Consider the following 24,121-nt stretch of genomic DNA (forward strand, 5'->3'; position numbering starts at 1 on the left):
AAAACGAACAGTTTGTTTTTGTAAATTATTATAAATATTTTAACTCTTAGATTTTTCTTTTACTTTTATAAAAGAAACTATTTGATGGATGAATCTAACGTTTAAATCTATGTCCTAATGTTCACATTTCAGATCAAAACAAACAAAATGTCAATAGGATATTCCCTAAAAGTCCTCGGGGGCCTTGAGAATTGTTTGTTGTCTTCATCTGTCAGATACGGAACGTGTATTTTTTTTGTTGTAGGTGTTACGCATCGATTTCTCCCAAAAGTTGTCAAATATTTTGTATTTTAACCAGATAAAATATCATATTTAGAAGTTTTACAAATGTGATTATTTTATTTTTTTTTAAATTGGATGTCTTGATCTTTTTTTTCTTGTTAATTTGTAATCGTTTAATTTATATTTATAAGGATTTTTTTTAAATCCAATATCATATTTAGAGTTTAGGAGAAAAAAATAAAATACAAAATATCTGAAAGGCAACTTTGGCGCATTTCTTCCTCCGTCTTCTAACGCGTCTCCGGCTCCGTAGCATCTCTTCCTCCTCCTCCTCCCTCCCTCCTTAGGTCCTTCCTCCCTCCCTCCCTCCTCTCTCTCTCGCGGAATCCTATTGATCCAAACGGGCTAATTAGCGGTGTCTGCGCAATTACGCACATGCGCACTGCGCGTAATCTCAGCCATTTTTTGAAGGAAACTAATTAGTAGGAATAAAGAGCCAAGTGTTTTTCCTCCCACAGTGATCAGAACTCATTCTACCTCTGGAGCTCGCACAAACCCCTCCGTCCCCATCTTCTGTTTACTACGGCCTATATGTAGCTTTAATTACACAGTTGTTTTCCAACAACTTGGACCCCACTGCTCCCTCTCTCCATTTTTTCCCTACTCCTGGCTCCACGAAACGCTGAGGATCATTCATAAGGAATGAGCGGACTCTTTGCGCGATTCTTTTCTGGACTTATTCACTTTCAGCCTGCGGAGCTTTACACCGGAGTCGCTGCAGAAATGTAAGTGTGCTATTTGTTTACGATTTTCTACTCGAAGCCGGGATGTAGCGAGCCGGCGGCGAGGGAGAAGGAGGAGGAGGAGGAAGGGTTGTTTGGTCAGGAAAAAAAAATCGCTCAAATCCAGCCTTTTTCTTCTTTTTTCCTTCCTGTTGCGATGTTTCGCCGACTCACCTGTTACTGTGCGCCAATACTCCTCGCTTTATGCGCGTCGGAGGCTGGCACGGTGGGCAAACACGCAGCGTAAACAAAGGCTGGTGTGAGTGAATGCTGATGGCTGGTCATTGTCAACACACGCGCAGAGTGGGGTTGCTCACGCCGGTCCACTCTGTCCAAAAGCACCCCCTAAACCAAAACACAAAGAAGGCAAAAGCCAAACTGCTACCTTCCTCCAAACAGTCTTTTCTGTCAAGTATCTCCTCAAAAAATAAAAAAAATCCTCATCTCCAAGTCCAAAAAGTAATCAAAATATATATTTCCCCCTATAGAAGAGCTATGCAACTCCTCTGTGTCTGTCTCCTTTTGCCCCTCACACCCCTGTCTCTTTTTCTCTCAGCACACACACTCTCTCTCACACACACTCACAACTTTAGATTTAGATGGCATTGTTTCTAATACCAGTTTGTCAGAAGTATTCATATTTTTCTTGTTATAAAACAGCATCAGGTTTGGAATAGTTATTAATTGCAGGTGTGTTTAATTGACATAATCATGGTCAGCTGCACAAAAGGATGCACAGGCATTAACGCGCACACAAGTGCACACACTCGCATTGTTAAATGATGGTTTCCCGCACTCCTGATCGATTGAGAGCCAGGAATGCTTGTATAAATAGTTACATTGCCGATAGACCCAGCTTATTGATTGCTGTGTAAATGAAAATCTTTATCAGATTAGAGGCTGTTCTCGGCTGCTTGGCAGGCCGGCTCGACCCTTCAGCACTCTCTGGCAGGACAGTGGACAGCTGCAGTGGGCAAGGGTCTTTGGCCTGTGACATAAACACAGTACATTAAAGGACTATCAGAGAGCCGATATGAGCCATATATCTTCCAGCTGCATGGAGAGGTCTGCAGAAGGGGGGGAGGTAGCCACAGGAGAGGGGGACAGAAAGAAAGAAAAGATGGTCGAGGGGGTTGTTTGTCTGCAGAAGAAGGTGAAAGGGTAGATTAAAGTCACCCTTTGATTAAAAAAAAAGGTCAGTAATGAGATATGGGACACACACGGGCTAACAGAGATGTATCTTTTACAAATGAGATTCACCTGTCCGTCACAGAGGGGGAGAGGCCTAAAATCATGTTGTAGGAAGTCCGTGTTGTAAAACGCGTTTGTATTAATTGTGTTTAGAACAAAAATTCTAGTTTTTTTTAATAGAAAAATGCACAATAAAATGTTGTAGCTGTGGTGACAGTTTTAATAAAATTAACTAAAACAGTGCAGAATTTAGATTTTTATTTTATTTGAAGTGGTTTTACTTTATTTAAACACACATTAAAAAAATAATTGTACTATCCCTAAAAATAATAGAGACTGAATGATGTAATGCATTTTATTGCTTTATGGAGAATAATATTAAGCACTAAAATCAAAGTAAAATGCATTGCAACAAACAAGCCAATATAACTGCTTTTCAATTATTTCTTTGGTTCATTATTTTTTTTAATCTCACGTGCACATACGTTTATTATATTATTGTTATCGTAGGTTAAAGAGGAGGAAGGCTTACTCTGTGGAAAATTACTTGGGGTAAATAGTAATCCTGTGGGGTTGACACAATAAAAGATGAAGACAGTTACAGTAGCTTCACAGAGTCTTCTCTTATCTTCCTTATCTGAGTGTGGCAATTTAGAGAAAACCCTTTAGCTCAGAAGCATTCAGTTCTTTATTTAATCCTATCCCCCAAGGAATATTACAGACCTCCTGCGTAGCCTTTACCCGCATTCCTCTACCCAGTTTAGCGCTTGTGCTATTGATTTTCTCATTAAGGGCTAACACTAACCCCTGGGTAACCAGCCTTTGGATTGTGTACTGTGAATGCTGTATTGAACAGATGCTATCCAGGGAATCTAATCAATGCTCTTGAATGTTATGCAATATTATTTACATGACTCATGTATTCCCTCTCTTCCTCTTTTTTCAATCTCTCTTCGTCTGTCTCTTCCCTCCTTTTCTGTAACACACAGGTGGGCAGGTGATGTCTGGCAGCTGTAGCCTCCGGTATGGACAGCAGTGATGGAGGAGGAGGAGGGGATGGAGGGGGAGCGGAGGAGAGAGATGCCGACCTCAGTCTCCAGGCTTTATCTCTTCCTCTCCTGACCCTGGCGGTTAGTCCTGAGCAGGGGTCGCCCTCTCATACCTCAGTCATGGCCCCCACCAAAGAGCCCGTGACCCTGCCTCCGCAGGGGGAGAAGGGCATAGAGGGGTCCCAGGCTGGAGAAGGAGAGGAGCAGAAAGGAGGAGGCCACCTTTCCCAGGAGAGCGGAGCACGTTTAAAGGATGGGATACAGGAAGACTTTGGGGAGGGATGTTTGTTGGGGCAAGTTAAAGAGGACAAGGAGGTGCGTGACAGTGTGGGAGAGGCGTCAGTTACAGGGGGCCTCCAAGAAACCCTCAACTGTAGAGGTGGAGAGGAGGAGAAGGAAGAGGAGGAGGCCATCTCAAACCAAAGCCAAACCAAATCCAAATGTTCTTTATTACCTCAACAGAGCCAGCACAGCTCTTCTTCCAGCACTGCGAAGGCCAGTGGCACACTCGACAGCAAAACAGCCGCCTCTCCAAAGTCCTCCCACACTCCTCCCTCCCCTAAGTCCTTCCCCTTTTCTCCCATCTCTCCAAAGTACTTCAGTTGTCCATCCTCCTCCTCAGCACTGCTGAACGAGACAGAGGTAAAAGACATTAAGGGAGATCAGGGCTGGATTTCTGGGTTTCCTCAGAGCTTTAGATCCCAGCAGTCTTCTCTGGCTTTTCCTCTGGTGGGCATGGAGCCTGCCAGTAAACCTGCTGAGGATGACGTGCTACCAGGGGTTCCTCACTCTTCCGTTTCCAATGGAAATGGTGCCAAAGCTCCAGAACCAAATGACAGCCAGCTAGACACAGAGGTGGACGATAAAAAAGACAAAGAAGACCAGAAAGACGCTGTCCTGAAAAACCTCAGCCAAGACTTCTCCTCCAATTCGGTCACTAGTCACATGACCATGATGCACTCCCGCAACTCCTGCAAGACTCTGAAATGCCCCAAGTGTAACTGGCACTATAAGTCTCTTCATACCCTGCAAGTCCATATGAAGGAGAAGCATCCTGAAACGGGAGGGCAGTGTGTGTGCGGTGCCTCTGGGGGAAAGTGTGTATGTGGTGGTGCGACACGAGATGTGTGTGGGTACTGCAGCTCGGGGAAAGCCCATCCTCGATTGGCTCGGGGTGAAACATACGCCTGTGGCTACAAGCCCTACCGATGTGAGGTGTGCGATTATGCCACCTCCTCGAAAGGCAACCTCAGCATACACATGCAGTCAGATAAACACCTTAACAATGTTCAAAACGGGGGAAGCGCAAATGGCCACGTGAATACCTCGCACGCTGCCAACAACAGCAGCTCCTCCAACAATTCTTCAGTTGACGAGCAGCCATACAATAAGCTCCCACTCTCTATTCCAACGCACATGACGCAGCCCGTCAAGCTCACACCACCTGCACACTCCCACTCTCACGGTAAAAGGTGGCGGTGTGATGTGTGCGACTATGAGACCAGTATTGCCCGCAACCTCCGCATACACACTACCAGCGAGAAGCACACGCACAACATGCTACGACTACAGAGAGGCTATTATTTGTCTCACTGCAGGACTCTTGCCCCACATCTCAAACACCTACAAAACACAGGTGAGTAACAGATGATGGAACACATCTGATAAGAGGTTGACAGTAAAAGCTCAAAATGGCTCTTCTTGTGTTCAGGTCCAGAGCTTTCTTTGAACATGCGACTGACTGGGCAGCAAGTCAACGATCAACCGGTCACCCTTGGGTCAACACTGACTCCATCTCCCTCCCCTTCGCCGTCTCCCCCTCCAGCTCCATCTCTGTCCCCTACTGGATCCCTCTCCCAGAGCGTGTTCCAGTGCCTTGTCTGCTCCTGCTTTTCATCTGACAGCTTAGAGTCTGTGGAGCAGCATCTGAATGCACCCCGCTCCCTGCCGCAGTCTGAGTGGTGCTCTCTCATCGCTGGTGGCTGCCACTGCAGACTGTGTGGCTACACCACCCCGTTGAGAGCTAATTTCTCCTTGCATTGCCAGACTGATAGACACCGCACCCGCTACCAGCTTGCCGCCCACCTTCAGGAGGGAGGGGACCGGGGTCAAGAAGGGGCGGCTCTCATTGCAAAGGGCAACCCCGTCCAATTGAGGTGCAACCTGTGTGACTACGTGAGCAGCAGTTTGGAGAAGCTAAGGTTGCATTCCCTCAGTTCACACCATGAGGCGAGCGTCCGGGTTTACAGAGTAAGAACCAACCTCAGTTTTTTTCCACACTTACTAAACTTTTGTCCAACCATTATTTATACCTCCTATCTTTCTTTTTTTTTTTTACTCAAGTTCCTGCAGCAGTATGACGGTGAAGTTGATGGAGGTTCGTGGCTGTTCCATTGCCTTCTATGCAACCACTCCTCCTCTTCTAAGCTTCAAGTACTCAAACACAGCCAAACGTCAGCCCATCAGCAGCGGGAAGGGCTACTGCAGCTGCAGCCAATGGGGGGAGAGGAACTGGCAGCCATTTTTACCATCAGAAAAAGCTCCAGTGGCGTCACAGGTGAGAGGATGACGTGCGGGTGCATTGGGTTTCTTGCTGCATGTGCTTGCTGACATCAGGGAGCAGAAAGGCGGATTAAGATAAAAGGAGAGAGAAAATGAGCAATGGCCTTTGCTAAGGTATTGATCAAACAAAGTGATTAGTCGATACACATCCTTGTTATATCCCCAATCACCCGTGACAACAGCTAACAAGCACCTGCTAATCAATGGACCAATACAAATCCCTTGCACAAGGAGTGTGGGAGGTGGAGGAGAGTCACTACTCTTCCCTCTGTGGAAGATGAATGTTGAATTTATCTTATCTGGAGCTTGTGGACTGTGTAAATACTAAAATGAGTAGTTCTACACTTCATTTGCAAATTAAATCTATCCTCTGATTTGATTCTGGGATGGTAAGAATTACTGAGGCCAAGTCTGGTGTTTTAAGTCCACATTGCCTTCACGCCAGCTCTGATGAGATTCTAATGTAGAATCAATACATGATCACTAGTGAAGAAAGGTGAGCTGGAGGAATGAAGCTTAGCAAAAACACAATAGCCTTCTTGATGGATCCTATTTCAAAAAATGTAGGCTTCATTTGGCTTGTTTGCTTTTGTTTTGGTCCTGTGACAGGAGAGGTCAATGAGAGTATGGAAACTTCCATAGAAACCAGCACTGATCCTTTGGAGACAACCAAAGACAAAACTCATTTGGGGGCACAAAACATTTCTCAGAATACAGGTAACTTCCACACTAACCATTACAATGAGCCTTACTTGAATTGAACCTAAAGAATATTTGTTGAATAATTTAATAATACATGTATACTTTTATTTGCAGAAAAAACAAGGATAGAAGAGAGAGAAAAGCGGGAGTCTGCTCCCTCAGTCAAGCGCCCATCCTCAGGATGCGGAGAAGCGGAGAATACCATTTTAACCAAACGCCCCAGAACACACCAGCAAAACGAGAACCAGCAGGTAAGCAGCTGACACCTTTAATAATTAAAGACCCACTCCAATGAAAATCCTATTTCTGGTGTTTTAACATGTTCTTGTGGAAATTTTCTCATGACGGAGGACATATATAAAGAAAATTAAGGTTAAAATTGGGTTTCTTAGTATTTCTTTATTTAAATTGTTGGGAATCAAGAGCACATGAACAAATGCTGTTGGAAAAAGCTTGTAGCAGTGATGTAAAATTGTGGCAGGCCACAAACTTTCTGCTCCGGTCCTTTTTTCAAGGCATCCACTTGCAGACAAACATAATTGTGTACGTCTTTGTTTTCTTCGTCTGAGCTCACATCTGGTACAAAACTGTACAGGTGGATAGTACCAATAACTGCTCGCCGTTAATGTTATGTTGGGGTTGTAAGGAGCTGTAAGCTAGTGGGAGAGTGTAATCAGATGGATGATGGGAACTGGGGGTGGGCTTACTCCACGCCAGCAGTCACGCCCGCAAATCAGAGGGGAATTTCTAATGAACAACTGATGCTCTGCAGAAACTATGTCCTTGAAAAAACGGCACAGGTTTTTGGATTTTTCCTAAAAACTGCATCATCAAGATGAAAAGATTACTGAAGACGCTTTTACAGTAGTTCTAAAGATGAGTGTAATGGGACTTTAAAGGTATGTAAAGAAAAAAAATAGAATTCTTAATGAGAGTACAGTGTGTATTCTTGCAAACCTACCGACAGTTGTACTCTTTTCCTATGCAGTTTCTAAAATTTTGGTATTTCTGTTTTACCTCTTTCTCCAGACTGTCCAGTGCCCTTTGTGCCAAGTTCGACTTCTACACACACACCTCCGACAGCATCTGACTCATGTGCACAGCGTGGCACAGGACTGTGTGGATAAGCTCATCAGTGTGGTAAGTGTATGCAACTGTGTATTTGTTGTATTTGTCAGGAAGCGAAAGAAAATAAGAAGGCAAAGCGGGTGGGGGGATGGGGGGGCGAGTGAAATGTAGGGAGACAATTCCATTAAGAAAGCACCAGAGAGAAAGGCAGCACTTTTTAATGCATGTTTAAGTAGCTCCTCGCTATCATCTTTGATGCAGCCGTGCCTTCTGTGTGTATGTGTATGCACATCTTTTTAAAGTGGAAGAAAGAGGGTTTGACTGAGTGAGTGAGGGAAAAGCCAGTCTTTCTATAATGCATGTTTAAGTAGCCCTCTATTACCAGAAGTGCAGTCAAGCTAAAAAGGGGCCCCCTTGCTTTTTTACTGTGTCTCTCCAACTAACAATGACCGGTCATCTATCCACATCACCATCCTCCATCTCCCTGGCCTGCATGCTAAGTGGCCTTTGTCTCTTGCTCTCTTCCCTCCACTTCACTGACTGCTTTTCACCCTTTCTACCCTTCCTTGCCCCTCCCTCCCATTCCAACTGCTCCTATCACTTTTACCCTGCAGTTTCTGTCCTGCCCCTTCCCTTCTGTTTCGCCCAAGCATTCTCTCAATTTCCTCTTGCGTTACCCCTCCCTCACTCACTGTGCTCTCCTGAACATTTTTTTTTGTTCGTTGCCCAATACTTCCATACTCTCCTTGCTGAATATCTTTTTCATATTCTATCCTCCTCAGCCCCCATCCTACCAACCTTCCCCTCCCTCACTCTCTCTGATAGTAATTGAGGTTCATTAATTCAGACTGAGGTGATGATGGCCATTATGTACCTTGCTTTCCAATTACGCAGTCTAGATTAAGTCTGACCTTCAGTTTTCTCTGCAGTGTGTATGTGTGGTCGTTCTTCTCTTTGGCTCCTATAAAGCCATTACACAGAGAAGACTCTTGTCATGAAAATCTCATCTTTGACTCTCTGTCCTTTCCTGAGGGTGGCTAGCTGTTTGCATAGATATGTTATTTGCTCTCACTGTTTGAGTTGTAGAGATGGAGGTTTTCTATATGAAGACTGATTTTATTAAATTCATTATTCAGCTCAGCAAAGTTTTATTAAACCCTTGGGGCACGCAGGAGGGTTTCACAGGAACTGAAGGGCAGACCCACAAATCTCCACCATGTATACTTATTAACAAAATGATGTGCCTTTCTGCTTGCACTGCTGCAAAGGCAGGTGCTAAATGTAAAAATATGATTTCATCTTTTATTAGATTTTATGACACACTGTCAACATTTTGTTAAAATTCTAGGTCACTCCACTGGAGGAGCAAACACAGCTTGAGCCAGAGAAGGAACCACAAGCAGACGTCCTTACTGAGGATACTCAGAAAAACAACCCAACAAAGAATAAAAGTGCAAGCTGTTTGCATACTGAGGATTCCTCAGCTGCACTTGTTTCTGATAAAAACAAAGGTTTGTTCGAGCTATAATCTGACTTCTATTTACTATCATTAAAATCCTGCTATAACAGACTGATTTTTTTACACAAATGTGTCCTTTTCTGTATCTACCAGTACTGAAAATTAATTTTGATTTTATTTGTACTAATCCTGTATTTTTTTTGCCAATATTTCAGTTAATAACACTGAAGAAGATGTAGTCGTACCCAAAGACGTTCCTGCTCTACTCACCCCACCCTTAGAAGACAACACCACCCACCCCTCCAATGGTACACTGGCTCCGCAGTCCCCAACTCAAACACCCCCCTCTTCCCCGCCCGTCTCTCCACCCAATGACCCCCCTCCCCTCTCTGATCGCCATGGTTACCGGTTTCGTTGCAGCAGGTGCAGTTTGGCATTCCCTACCCAGGAAAAGCTTCAGCTGCACTGGCAGTACCACGCCATGAGGGCGGCGACAGAGTGCCCTCTATGTTCCAGACAATGCCGCAGTCAGGAGGCCCTGCAGAGACACATGCAGAACATTCACTCACAGCAGGATGACACAAAGGGACTAAATACTCTCTTGTCATCTCAAACTGTGCAATACATGGATCATAGTAAGAATTCAGGTCAGCAAGATTTCAGTTTATCACCTCAAGTGGGTCAAGAAGCAGGAGAAGGTGATGATGAAGATATAGATGAAGATGTATTAGGCACAGAAGAGAGAGAAGACCAAAAGGAAGAAAAAATGAAGGAAAAGGAAATGGTGTCTCAAGTTGATTGTGGCGAGAGGGATTTACCTGGACCAGAACAGGGACCACATGAGGAGACTGCATTGGAACCAAGTTCCAACACACTTTTCAAAAAGAGCTCCAACCCAACAATGGACCGTTTTTTAGATCCGTCTAGGCCTTATAAATGCACAGTATGTTCTGAATCCTTTACCCAGAAAACCATACTTCTTGTTCACTATAATTCTGTATCCCATCTCCACCGGGCCAGACGAGCCCTGCAAGACTCTGGCACAAGTGCAGCGGTTCCGGAAGCACCACGTGGTCCGGATCCTAGACCCTATCGTTGCCGACTATGTGGAGTGGGCTACAGCCAGAGTTCAACTTTAGATATACATCTTCGCTCTGTGCTTCATCAGACTAGAGCGCGTGCTGCGCAGAACTTAGCTCCACAGTCTTCAGCATCTTCAGCTCCAGCACTAGTGCCCACTACTTCAGCACAGGCAGCCACTACCAGAGAGGAAACACCCAAGAGTTTACCTGGTGTAACCAGTGTAAAGAAACCAGATGGTGCACGTTCATCAACTACCCAGACTCCTCTAAATCTGCCTGAGCAGATAGACAGCCAACAGGCTAAAAAGAGAGTAGCAGAGCTTCTAGCATCAAGGAACCAGCTAATGCTGATACAGCAGCAGCAGATAGCCCAGGCTCAAGTCCAGGCACACTTACAACAACAGACAGCACTGCTACAGTCCCAAGCGTTACAACATTTTCCTTTAGGGCCGGAAAATCGCCTTAAACAGCCTTTCTCCTTGCTGTCAGACAACTCACTCTCTCTGCAGCAGCAACTTCTTTTGCCATTTTTTTTGTCAGGAGACGGACTACTCAACTCAGAATTGTCTGTCTTGAGCCCAGAACTTGGCAATCTGTTATCTTTAAACTCCATTCCTAAAGAACATGTTAAGGCTGATCCTAAAAGAGAGTCTGAAGGAGACCAGAAACCAACCCCAAAACAAAGTTCAAGTCAAGTTGTAAATCAAACTGCTGATCAATGTCATAGGGAAGCAAAGTTTGGTTCGGATTGCAGTGGGCACCCCAACAAGCAGATGGAAGTAGATAACAGTAGTTCTGCTGGGGAAGAAGAAAAAGAAACCAAACATGTCCAAACTGTTAAAAATGAAAGCATGAAAGAAGAAACTGTTCCTGCCTCATCAAATTCGCCTGGTTCACAATGTCCTCCTCCAAGAGTGCCCTACGCAGCTACAAATGGGGAACCCCTTAAAGCTCTGCTTCAGAGTTATGGCTATGAGTTAGCCATGCAATACATACAAAGTCGACACAGACATCAACAACAAATGGTAACTCAAATAATAGATGCTGCTACTTTGAGTAAATTTGAATTGTGCCCAGAGAAGGAAGAATATGAGACTTGTGAACTGAAAAATGAAAATGTAAGAGAGTATTACAACAATGAAAGGCAAATAGAAAGCAAAGGTGATACTGAGGAAAATGAGCAAAGCAAAGATGAGCCACCTTCAGAGACAGAGAAAAAGTGCTGTGAGGCAGGGGAAAAGTGCAGAGACTGTGGCAAGTTTTTCTCTGATGTTTTGATTTTAAAAAGTCACCAAGAATATATTCATAGGTTGATGTTTCCATCTGCAGCACTGGAAAGGTTTTCTATGGAATATAGGCTCCAGTATGACCAAATGTACCCCCTTGGCCGACCTAATTCTGATGAAAATGTAACTGTGTGTACACAAGCTGTAGCTCCGACCCCGGCTACATGGACAGAACCAGAACCTGCTACAGTATCAGTAAAGCCTCAAGTGAAAACCTCTGAATCGTCTTCTACATTGCCACTTTCTGATACCACTACCAAGACAAGTGCTGCATCTAAAGATACGACAACAACTGCCCCTGCAGCTGCATCTCCACCATCCCCATCTCAACCACAAGACCTTCAAAAACAGGAAGATCCATTCCCAGGGACATCAACCACAACTACTTCTCAAAATGCAACTCCTATACTTCTTCCCTTGCCTAAAATACCCATGCTCCCTCTTTCTATGCCTCAACTTTCAATTCCTCCACTAACCTTACCAAAACTTCCACTTCCACCTATTCCTTTTCCCATGGATCTACCACTCCTTCCTCCAGTTGTGATGCAGTCCATGGCTCTTCAGACTCAACCATGGTTGGATTCAAATTTAAACCCAGAACTGGCAAAGCTCTACCAGTCTCAGCTTAACCAAGCACTACTTGGGCCTCAACCACAGCTCAGTACAGCTTTGCTTGCTCAGCAACCTCAGCACAGCCCAGGATTGTTAAATCAACCTGCACAGCTTAGTCCTGCTATACTGAGTCAACCATCTCAGCCAAGCCCAATCCCAGCTGGTCATCAAAGCCAAGCCAGCCCAACAACACCTGAACAACAGCAGGGTAAGCGAACAAGAACACGGATATCTGAAGAGCAGGTTTCTATTTTAAGAAAACACTTTGACATAAACAGCCTTCCTAGTGATGAAGAGATCAACAAAATGTCAATTCTCTCAAGTCTCCCTCACAAAGTAATCAAACATTGGTTTCGCAATACCCTATTTAAAGAGCGCCAGCGAGACAAGGATTCCCCATATAACTTTAATAATCCCCCAACCACTCCTCTGGAGGATGCTAGAGAGGATGTAATGCAAAACCAGCATCTGACACTTTCTCCATGCTCACTGTCCCCAGGAATTTCAGCCAACAACTCCCCACAACCACAGACAACTGACCTGCTTAAAGGAGAACCCCAAAGGGGAAGGCGATCTTCCAGAACCCGTTTCACAGAACAACAGCTGGAAACTCTACAAGGGGTGTTTGAGGCAACGCCCTACCCCAGAGAGGAGGAATACGACAGACTCTCTGCTTTGCTGTCTTTACCTAACAGAGTTATTGTTGTATGGTTCCAAAATGCGAGGCAGAGAGCCCGTAAAAACCAAGACCGGGGACCTGATGAAGGATTTGAGGGGAAAAACCATCTTAACAACATCCCAAGACAGAAAAGTGGCTTTTCCAGGAATGAAGAGGATAATCCGGAGAATACCTATGATGATGGAGGACAGCATGACTCTCAGAATGAAAATTCAATGGATTTAACCTATGAGTATTACTCTCACCCTGATTCACCTGCTCTTGATTCTGCTACTCAATGCACAGAAGGTGAGAATTTAACAGCTAAAGATGAACAAACAGCTGATAAATTGAATCAGGAAGATAAAATTACTTCTCATGCTCAGATTAGCCCACCTTTAGTCCCAACTCAAACAAATATTTTAGACACCGATATTCAACAGAAAGATGTTGCACAGTCTGTGAAAACTGAAACATGTTCAACCCCTGATCCTAAATTGCCATCAGAAAGTCCTGCAGAACCATCTCAACCATGTTCTCCTCCTTCGACACAAAAGACTACAAACTCCATCTTGTCTGTTTCTCATTCAGACCAGAATACACCCAATGGTCCTTTTGAGCGCACTCTTGAAAATGCTACTAATTCATCAGTTTCATCCAACCTTCCATCAGCTCCAGCATCTGAAACCATACAGACGCGGCTGTCTGATGCCGTGGCTTGTCATTCAACGGAAACCCAGTCACATCTCCAAGCCCACACTCAATTCCAGTGTAATCTGTGCCCAATGTCCTTGCCTTCATTTCAGCTGTGGCAAGAACATCAGACTAGGCACCTTCTGGCAGCGCAGTCCCAGGTACAACTTCTCCACTCTGGATTCACTGATCGAACAATGCCTTACATGATGCTTCACCCCAACCACACCTTAATGGCAAGTCAAATACTGTCAGGCTCTATGTCCCAAATGCATCCTAATCCCACACATCCTATGGTTTCACATTTGAACAACATTCAGATTAAAAATACATTATCGGATCAGTCGAATAACACCTTCAACAGTTCAATGGCACCTATAAAGCAAAGTACAAAACCTATGTCGGAGACCAGTTTTGAAGGCCAAAGGGCCAGTAGGGAGTTTGAAGAAGAGCACAGGAGGGATAAACGGCAGAGAACTACAATTACTCCAGAACAACTTGAAGTCCTATACCAGCGTTACAGTTTGGACTCTAATCCCACAAGAGGAGTCCTTGAAAGCATTGCACGTGATGTTGGCCTCACTCGACGAGTTGTTCAGGTAAAGTACAAATTAAGAGTGATAAAAAAAAAAATTAAAAAAAATCAGGAAAATTATGGGTGTTATATTAAAAATAAAAAAATAATGTTTTTCTTTAACAGGTTTGGTTTCAAAATACAAGAGCAAGAGAAAGAAAAGGACAGTTCAGGTCAGTGGGACCAGGATCTAGTTTCACGTTGGGCTTGAACCATCTACGCTGCCCATTCTGCAGGGCTCTCTTCAAGGTGAAGAGTGCTCTTGATGCACACATGAGATCCCGCCACTGGGCAGAAGCTGAAAAGGCAGGCTACAACCTATCATCAGATTTTGGATCTGGTGGGCACACTGGGATGGCTATAACATCTGCCATGGAGAGACCCAGCTCTTCGGTCTCCTCCATTCTTAACCCAAACCGGGGCTGCGACATTGGCAACAAAGAGCTGACTCTGAAGCCACTTGTGACTTCTTTGTCTTCATTAAGAAATTTAAGCAACCCGGAAGATGACGATGACTTTGAAGAAGATGATGAGGAGTACCTATGTGAGGAGACTAACAGTGTAGCTGACCAAGGTTCTCCTAATCCTGAAGGATCTGGGGTTCAAAGCTCAGATGAGACACCAACTCAGCATCACCATCACCATCAGCATCAGCGCCAAAGGACACAGATGAGCCACCTCCAGGTACTTCAGCTCAAAAACTTCTACAGGAACCACCGCACACCAAACCGCCTTGAGTGTGAGACACTGGGTCGGGAGCTGGGATTGCCTCACCGTGTAGTTCAGGTAACACCAATTCCAGTTTGGCCACATTGATGTTTCAAATAAAATGTATTAATGTAATTTAAATACTTTACCTTTTTCTATATTTACAGGTATGGTTTCAGAATGCCAGAGCTAAGGAGAAAAGAGCCAGAAGTTTGAGCTCCGACTCTGCAGAGAGGGAGCAGGCTGAGTTGTCTGCAGGGGCAGGGGAGAGAGACAGAGCTTAGAAAGGCAGACATTTGCCTTGAAATGTTTTCTGACCAAAATCACCCTGCAGCTGAAGTCCACCTCCACATGTACCCTATCTGCCTGCTGCCAAACCATTAACCTGAACACCCCAAAGATCTAGAGCCGCAGGGCCCCAAAGAGAAGCCTTCTCAACTAGTAGGAGAGAGTCCAAACTGTGTCCTCTTTTCCACAGATTTCCTCTTTTTCATATTATTCCTGAGCCTTTTTTTTCAAGCCTGCCCTTTTGTGTTCAAACAAGCGCCTCCCTCTATTCCATCATCTTCCTTTTACTTAACGCCCTCCTGATGAAAACCAACCAGATGCCACAGAGGCCAAAGAGCATTCTCCAAGTATGTGACCTCACTGCCCAGCTAGACCTGCAGTCTACCTCTAAGTCTGCCTGACAGACTCACAGTGGGCCCTCCACCAGACAGTGCTAGATGACTAGCTGTGTAGCATGTAGTACCAGTCTGTACGAGGCTGGCAAAGATATTGTCAAAGAAATTTTAGTGTAAATACAGAGCTCCAAAAAAACACTTGAAAGAAAACAAAGCAGTTAGTGGTGTAATGAGAAAAAGAAAAAGAAGACCCTTGCAATACACAGGGGTGTTTGCATAGAGCTTTTTGTAAAGACTAACTCAGATTCCAAAGCTCATAACCAAAATTTTACATGTCTGTGGATTTAGTTTGAACCTTTGCTTTCGATGAAAAAAGAAAAAAAATTGCAGAGTTGACTTTTGTACGGTGAAGGTGTGGGATCTGCAGCTGGCATCAGTAAGCAGAGTACCAATAGACTGAAGCGGTGCTACATTGCAGCCTCACCTTTCCCAAGCCAATGATGAGTCTTCTGTTGTACATGTAAGGTCCTTTAGTGAATAACAGCCCAAATAGCACAGTTCATAAAAGGTCAGTTTGTCCTGAAAGGGGCAAACTATTTTTATAGCACTCAACCATAATACTGTATATGAAAACTTTAACCAAACCCAAATTGACATTGTGTGTGTTTAGTAATAGTTTTTTTTAATATAAATCTTATGGATTGAAACAAACTGTCTTGCTTCAATATAATAGTGTCATGATGGTTGAAAAGATTATGACAGCTTTCCTATGTTCAGGCAAGGTGTCTTAACTGCCTTTGCATTCTATTTGAATATACCAATGGCTTACCAATATTATGTGATTAATGTAAAGCTTTCTATGCTCAGGTTAACAGCTCAACATGGCCCCATTCCAAATGTGATCAGAATTCTGTATTCGTCTGTTTTTAAAGCAGAAGAAGCCTGGTTAAAACGTGAACCAAGAATTGCATGATGTCTACAAAAGTATCTGTCTTTCAAAGATCTGAGCTTTTCAACTCCGAGTAATAGATTGTTACTTAAAAAAACATATTAAAACAAAAGTGTTTAATAGTGTGAGTGGTAAATGTACAGTATTTAGATTTTGTATGGTTGACTCGAGACTTCATTGGATGTTTGAAACGCGACTCCCTTTTCCACATACAGGGAGGTTCTCAGCAAAGTTGAAAAACTTTGGATATTACTGCTGTTATTTTTGTACGCCTAATTTATTTTTCCCTTTCCCTACCCGTCTTAGTTTATATTTTCCTACACCTTCCTTCTCTGTTCATTTACAACCAGTTCTTACTCTACCTGTAATAATGATAATATAACAATAATAGCTAAACAATAATTAATGCTTTAAGACAAAAATCCAAAGACCTAATAATACTTTAACCGTATGACCTACAAAAATAAGCGCTACTGTTTACTTGACGACATATTGCTGTTTTTAAAGAACAAAGGAGTCCCAAGCTACTGTTTTCTGCCTCTCATAAGCACACTGGAGACTGTAACCAAAACCCCAAACTAGAGCCATGGCAGTCTGTAATATAGCGGTTAAAGAGTTTTACTTCTCTTGAGAAATGTTGCAGTTTATTTTTTTTTATACCATAGTGTTGAACTTCAGCCCTTAAGGATGTCCAGTTTGCTGCTAATGTACTGTAGTTTCTAACAATATGTAGAAAGATGCATGCTCTGATTGCTTTACCACTAGGCTTTAATGACTACAAACTGTAATGATACCTGTGATGCTGTTCATGAACTGCTCCACTATTATTCTGTTAAAGTAATGGATATGTGGGGGCTTTTATTTCTAACTAGTTTGTTTTTCATTGTCCTTTTATTTTCCCTGCTCGAATGAAGGAAATGGCCTTCCAAATAACATATTTTTTCAAGCTTCCAGTTTCATAGAAACCTCTCTTGGACATAAGCGTCTTAATGTCTATGGAAATATTCAATATGTGAACGAGTTAAGGCCCATGCCTTCCAACGTTAGTGTCTTTCTTTTTGCAATGTCTATAGCCTATGGTCCAGCGGAAACAACTTTGCTGAACATCATAGCCGACTTTCCAAAGGAATACGGAATGAAAAACTGTCTTGTTTTGTTCTAAAACCAACCAATGTTTACGTCAATACCAATGAGCTTTCTTTTGTACAGAAATGTGCAGTCCAAATACCACAAAGGCAGTTTTGTAAACCAATAATTTCAATTTAATTTATCTCTTTTTCTCTTAAACTTAGTGACTGTAAGATGTACATATTGGAGTCCTCTATGGTAAAGAGACTCTTATCCTTACTGTAGTTAAAACTGTTTTTTTTTTCTTTTCTTTTCTGGATATGTTGTTGCCATAGTGATGACCAAAAAGATACCTGTGATGTGCACCTGTCCTTATGTCCTGCTCCAGTGGTTTTCTGTGTCTCTTAACTTTCCCTAACTCAAGCCTCCTTTAATGGTATGTGTTTCTCCTCCTACCCACTCCTCCCCCCCATACTCCACTGAGCTAAATAAAGTCTGCTTTGGTGCACGCTCTGGTCTCATCTCTTCGGTCTAACTTAGAGAGAAGCTATTCCATCAACGTTGTGCTATGCGAGGATGTCTGCCCCTCAGATGTGCTTCATATTTCAGGTTGAACGTTCGGTGGTGGAGAGTGTCTGGATGGAAAGCTTTTGGTGTGCAATGTGTGTGTATGTGTGAGACAACAGAGCGTGGAAGGCGTTTGGTGAATAGAGCCTTGACCTCTGGGGTCACTTCATTAATTACATCTGTGACATTCAGCCAGATGAGTTTCCTTTGTGACTAAATGATATGATGAATATTAACGACCTGGGATGAATTACACTGCTGCTCCTGCTGCTGCTGCTGCTGCTGATGATAATGTGTTTTACGACTGGGAGAGTGGGGACAAAAACTGCACACTACAGCACATTTAAGACACTGATATTCATTTGCAACATTTCAAAGACCACATCTTAGGCTGGTAGAGAGACTTTTATTAAAATGTTTTACTTCATTTTTTAGCGGCAAAACTTTACTGTGGTTAATGAATGAACTTCTCCAGGGAGGAGAACCTTAACATGGGAATGTGAGGTTATGTTCACTTTTAAAGTCAAGGTGCAATCTAATTCTTCTGCTGCGGGTTTCTTGTTTTACCAAATGCAAAAAAAATGACCTGTATCAAAAGGTTATGTTGGGGCGACACGAACAGATCCATGAAGAGAACAATAGTAAAGTAAAAGGAGGCCTTGGGAAAGATCTCGTCTGATGATAGCCATCTTAGAAAGTCATTGCGATAAAGTGATCCCCCACCATTTCTCCTTCTCCCTGTCCTCCCCCTCTTAATCAAATGAGTACTGTGCAGCTGGTGGGGTTGCGGCAAAAGGGGGTACGTGCATGCGTGTGGGGGGGTTGAGGGATAGCGTGAAATTATTGCCTGCTGGTGTATGTGTGTCGCTGGGGGTAGCAGCATAGAGTGGGGGATGGGCTGGGGCCGAGGAGGGGGTGTAATGTCATTGCCTGCTGGTGTATCTGTAGTGGGGGCTCATTTAGATTTAGATTGGTTATGTGAGGAGAGAGCTTGAAAGGCCAGCTCATGTTTATGCATGAATCCCAAAGCATGCTGCTGTGGTGGCGCCCTGAGTTAAAGAGACAGAGCTGAAATATATTCGCGCATCCAGACACACCTCTGTTTCGGAGGATAAGGATTCATCTGGAGCCCCGCAGCGCTATCGGATAAATTTCGTGTGCAGATGTAGGACTGTTTGTGGCATTATTTCTCTTTCCTTTCCATCTTGTACACAGATGTATAACAGAATAGAATAACAAAAGCTTCCTTTTATTAAAAAAAATATACATACAATGTTTAAAAAAAGGTTTTAAAAATACCACCCACATAATTTTTCCAGTGCTAGTGCACGGCTTTCCACCTTATAGTCACTCTAACCCCAGAAGTGATCAGTAAATGTCTTCGAAAGAGAGTTGGTTCAGCACTTCATCAGGTAGAAAGTGGTTTTTATTTGGAAATGTGGTCCCTATCCATCTTTTAAATTACTTTTTAATGGCCGTCACACCATCCTAATCAATCATTTTACAGAGGTAGCCTTTAAGCGCAAATACAATATAATTCTTACGTTCTGCAGCGAAGATACACTGCATTTTTGGGGGTGCACAACGTGTTTTTAAATCAGTTCCTGGTTTTCTTAGAGACATCACAAGTCTGCCTTTCCTCCTCTCATGTATTCTGATAACCCATCCTCATATTACACTGATTTCTCTCTGAAATGGCGGACGGAATAACTTACTGCTTTTCATTGTTCAGGTCCACACTTTGTGATCCTTCACCATCCCCCTGTCACGCTGCCAACCCCCCCACACCCCTAGCCACAGTACTTTACATCTATAATGAGATACAAATACGCATCAGCAGGAGAGTGTCTATGCCACGCGTCACTGTGTGAATATTACACACACTTATTAGCTGGATTATGTTAATCTTTACACTCCACTCACAGACAACAGACTCTCCATGATATGGGGGTGGTCAGGCGGCGCATTGTCGTGTGTGGCTGTATGTGTGCAGTGCTGTAAAGTGTGCGAGAGTGATTGCCATGTTGTCAAACTGATCTGCATGTGAAAGGGTGGTCTAATTACATCACTTACGCAAATGAGAAATACACACAGGCATGCACCTACATCATTGCCTCCTGGACAGCTTCCTGCTCGGATCAAGAAGACCACAAGAGGTTTTCTGTTGACGACAAACACTGGGTGACAGTGCCACCTGTCAGAAATGTGTTTTGACACATTACGTTAAAGTTTCTTGAAGTGCTTTGATAAATAGACACAAAATGGAAAGATTTGTCAAGTTCAAGGAGAGCTAAATAAGTCAGTTGATGACTGTTATTGCAAGCAGTAGCACTGCACATCTAGTGATTAAATTTTTTCAGGGTGATATATAGATAGTATCACTGGTGGCATGATTGATTGAGTCTGACACATTTTAATTATGCCCAAATTAAATGAATTGGCTGGCAGACTATAAAACATTGCTGTTTAATAATGAGTCTCTCCATTTTTCTTTTTTTTTTCCTTCCTTCACCCAATTCTATTTTGGCAGCCCAGACCAAATAACCACTCTCTATTTAATGATATGCAAATGAATTTTCATGAACCTCACGATCCCATGCGATGATTAAACCAAGATGACATTAGCTCCTGTGCAGCTACCGCTGTCAGTGTTTCTCTCTGCCTCTTTCCCCCCATGTCTACCATCTCCTTCTGTATCCACGACAACAGCCAGCTGTGATATTAAGGGGTTTGTTGTCCCGGTTCCCCAATGAATTTTCTTTGTGAAAGGTGACATTCCGAATATCCAGTGTTATTTTAGAGAGGTTTTCCCAACGGAGGAGCATCAGAGTGAGATGCTAGCTTTCACACGACATACTGTAACAGAAGAGTGAGGACATTCATGCTGCAACAATAACATCATACTAAAGATTTGGTTGGCGTTCCACATTTCATTTTCCCACTTGGAGTGCTCTCCCTCCCGTTCCGTTTTAGTCTGTATCCTGCTTCACCTCCTCTGTCGTTTATTGTACTCCATTTGCATAATGAAGCCCAGGCTTAATTAAGATCCCACTGGAGTCTGGAGCCAAGGATGAAGGAAAAAGGAAGAGAAAGAGGTGGGGGGGAGTCCTGCATTTCTTAGCTTATCCGCACGCTTTCCTAGTAGAAGCCATGATTTGGCGGGGGGCGTAAAAGAACGATGACAAGCGATTAAATCACTAATTATGATTGGCTGGTAGAATTAGTGTGTGGTTGTTAATTAGCTGTAAATGAGATGCCCAGACAGTTGCCCGCCCCCGTTGGCTGCAACACCCCTCCAGACTGGCAATGGTGAAACTCAGCTTAACTCCAATGAGATTTTCAAAACACATCTTCCTTATAGGACAGTTGCAGTCTGGAGGGATATCCCGATAAGAAGATCCCAGGTGTGCAAGTCCAGGAAAAGAGGCTCTTCATCATCTCTGCCTTCTGTCTCCCACTGTTCTTCATTAAATAAATGCTTCCCAAATTCTTCTCTTTGTAAAACCTTCTTTGTAGTATTCTATTTGTTCATTCTTTCCATTTTCTGATTGCTTTTCTTCTCCAAAATGAGACGGCGTAATCCTTCTTTTTACATCATTGTAATGGGCAAAGAGATCCATTCAGTGGAGAACTGGGCACAGAGCAGATTGGCACCCAGGAAATGCCTTTTGTCCCATTCTTTGCTGCATCTGTTGGTTGGGTGTTAAACGTTTGCCACAAATTTGTGCTGGCACATACTGCGATTTTGGACAGGCTTTGATGGCGCCGGTTAATGCTTCACAGTTTGCGTTTGGCATGATGCCACGTTTGTTTTTAGCCTTTCCCTTGAGGGGATGTCTTCGCCAAAAACATTTAAACCATCCGAAATGCGTTGCTCACCGTATGGAGACTTCTGTTTACAAATGTGCGCATTATGCTGCCTTGGCAGGATGCCACCTTTATCCTGTGCCCTTGATGCCCGCGCGAATGGATGCCACGGCGACCGCTGGTTACTATCGCCTTGGCACTTCCCTTTTGGATTTGTCTGGACAAACAAAACGAGGAAATCCTCGGAGGTTGGTTCTCTTGTCTTCCACTGAAACAATTTCCACCATCTGGTCTGAACGCTTCGAGTGCGCCATGGATGCACCCTGGCACCGTCGCTGGCTGGCACAGCTGGCAGAGAGAACGTCAACAGTCAGAAAGCGGAAAGATTGAAGTATTTTCCAGTGGCATCCTTCATCCTGTGATCAACGATCCAAGTGGGCATCTTTTCAGCGCCACCTTTCTGCTCCTCAACCTTTTTCTGTAGATCCTTTATCCATCGATATCCGAGTCATGCACAACCAGCTGGCATCCTACTGCTATGCCATCGTCGAAGGTCCTTCATGTTTACTTTTCTCTTCCCGATCGCATGTTCCCGACGCCCTGTCACGCCTGTGCCAAGCTGGCATCATAGTAGCTGTATGGAGGTCTTTTTCTCTCGTTTGTTGTAATTCTCTTCGCCCCTTCGCCCATGCCCGCCCCTGCTCAAGTCCTGACTGGATGGCACCGTGCCAACCTGCCACCGCTCGCTCATTTGCAGCTCATCCCTCCATTGCCCTTCCCCCTGTACATTTTCAACCCTTTCTCGTGCATTAGTTTTACTCATTCACTCTCTAAATCATTCATTCCATCATTACTTTATTAGAGATTATACAACTTTTCATTTATGAAGAAGCTGCACAAATCTGCACTGTGTATTGCCATTTGAAGGATTATTTTACCACGCGAAGAAGACTGCCCTGTAGGTAATTACAGCAGCAGTTACTTATTCCGCAGAGACGCGAGGAGATGGACGAAAAGAGCATCGCGAAAGCTGGAGAAAGCCGTGTTGTTTTAATTAACTTTTACCAACCCCCTCCACGTGTGTTCACTTCACACTTCTAAGAGCCTTGAGCAGGTTGTGTTTAGTCAAACACCCACTGTACAGCTCTATGATTGATGCAATTATCAGCAAATAGTGTACCACTGACCTCACTCGTTTTACCAAAATGACCCATGGTCCTTTGTGTGTTTTTTTTTCTTCTCTTTTTTTTCGCACTTTGGATTCTCTTCAGTCAAACAAAAGCTGCCAGTGCTGGAGAAGCTATTAAGCAAATACTCTCATTAGAACACAAAACATAATGAATATGTAAATGATGTGTGTAATTTATGCATAGGCTAAGAGACTTGTTCACTATTCAATCTGCCATTATTTTTATCCCCATTTCCCTGAATCTTCACACTATTCTGCCAATTTTCTTTTTTTTTTTTTTTTGGCTGAGACCACATACTGTAATGAATCAATGGGGGATCCCTTTATGCCTTGCCATTGTTTCTTTTACTTTTCTTCCTTTATTTCAGTGAGAATACAGGCTGTCATCCCAAAAAAATGAATCCTGCAAGAACATAGACTATTGACTCAAGGTTTTTTTTTTTCAACCATTCACAAGAACCGTAAATCTATCAGGGCTGATGTTGCTGCCCCCCCCTTTTTTTTCCCTTCCTGCTGCTGTGTTGATCTTAACGTTTGGTCAAATTTTATGGTAAAATGAAGCATGCCCCAATACACAGAAAGAAACCTTATTCTGTCTAGGATAAACATCTATAATACTCTGGCTCCCTTGGCAATCACCATAGCAACAAACCAAGGTACCCACGTGCATTGCATAATAAGATGTTCTCCAGCACCACAGATCATAAAGCAGCGGCAAACTAGACACCTGCAAACTAGGCGCCGCAAGCAATGGACGTGCATTAGAAAACAACCACTCAAATGTCAAGTTTTACCTATTCATCCTCTTATTTATTAATATGCCGGAGAAGAAAACACACGCTCTTAGAGGCGTTCTCTTTTTCTGTCTCTGCAAACCTTAACAGGTGCTGACGAGCCACAGTCAATGATTGTAATGAGCTATTGATCACCGTGGGAAAATAGAGGGACAGAGAAGGGTGAGGAAGGCATGGGGGAATGAGAGGACACAAACAGAAGGAATGCTGGAAAAGTAAATTGCTAAAAAAGAAAATACAAAATTGAAACAAGTTTGGACGGGGTATCAACACTTGATTTAATCTGGTCCTCATTCTTCTTTTGTACATAAATTTTTGCATGGATTAGAGGGAAACGGTCCTTTCAAAAGAGTGGCTTCTGGACTAATTTAAAGATGACCATGCAGACACGCTTTCCATGACCAAGTCCATATGCCGATGAATGGCACTGACGCAGTATCTCTATTTTCTCTTTTTTTTTTTTTTTTTTTTTTTTT

The 24,121-nt window shown here is 43.4% G+C and overlaps 2 protein-coding genes across 9 annotated transcripts in view; one reads left to right on the plus strand and one right to left on the minus strand.

Annotated features, from left to right (window-relative positions):
* The window catches only part of gtf3c6 (general transcription factor IIIC, polypeptide 6, alpha), a 31,136-nt gene that overhangs the window by 5,145 nt on the left and 1,870 nt on the right, over positions 1–24,121 (minus strand). Inside the window, exon 1 of one of the 6 annotated variants that reach the window (XM_036212431.1) lies at positions 9,480–9,575. The exons of 1 other annotated variant lie outside the window; for it this stretch is intronic. The gene's annotated coding sequence lies outside the window, so the exon portion shown is untranslated. Of the gene's footprint in view, positions 1–1,178; positions 1,598–9,441; positions 9,576–24,121 lie in introns of those variants that run through there. 4 more of the 6 variants (XM_036212428.1, XM_036212429.1, XM_036212432.1 and 1 more) reach the window with 4 other exon arrangements.
* Positions 28–17,796, plus strand: LOC112151815 (zinc finger homeobox protein 3). 3 transcript variants are annotated; one of them, XM_036212425.1, is made up of 11 exons: positions 28–1,007; positions 3,185–4,880; positions 4,956–5,494; positions 5,588–5,801; positions 6,416–6,523; positions 6,623–6,759; positions 7,538–7,648; positions 8,925–9,087; positions 9,251–13,965; positions 14,067–14,726; positions 14,816–17,796. In XM_036212425.1, the coding sequence occupies exons 2-11, from the start codon at positions 3,221–3,223 to the stop codon at positions 14,930–14,932; spliced, it is 8,424 nt and encodes a 2,807-aa protein (XP_036068318.1). In that variant the 5' UTR covers positions 28–1,007; positions 3,185–3,220; the 3' UTR covers positions 14,933–17,796. The 3 variants fall into 3 exon arrangements, with proteins under 3 accessions (XP_036068318.1, XP_036068317.1, XP_036068319.1); XM_036212424.1 differs by having other exon boundaries at positions 4,956–5,801; XM_036212426.1 differs by lacking the exons at positions 6,416–6,523; positions 6,623–6,759; positions 7,538–7,648; ... (2 more) ...; positions 14,067–14,726; positions 14,816–17,796 and having other exon boundaries at positions 4,956–6,013.

This window comes from Oryzias melastigma, linkage group LG6, assembly GCF_002922805.2.
Source record: "Oryzias melastigma strain HK-1 linkage group LG6, ASM292280v2, whole genome shotgun sequence".
Lineage (NCBI taxonomy): Eukaryota > Metazoa > Chordata > Actinopteri > Beloniformes > Adrianichthyidae > Oryzias > Oryzias melastigma.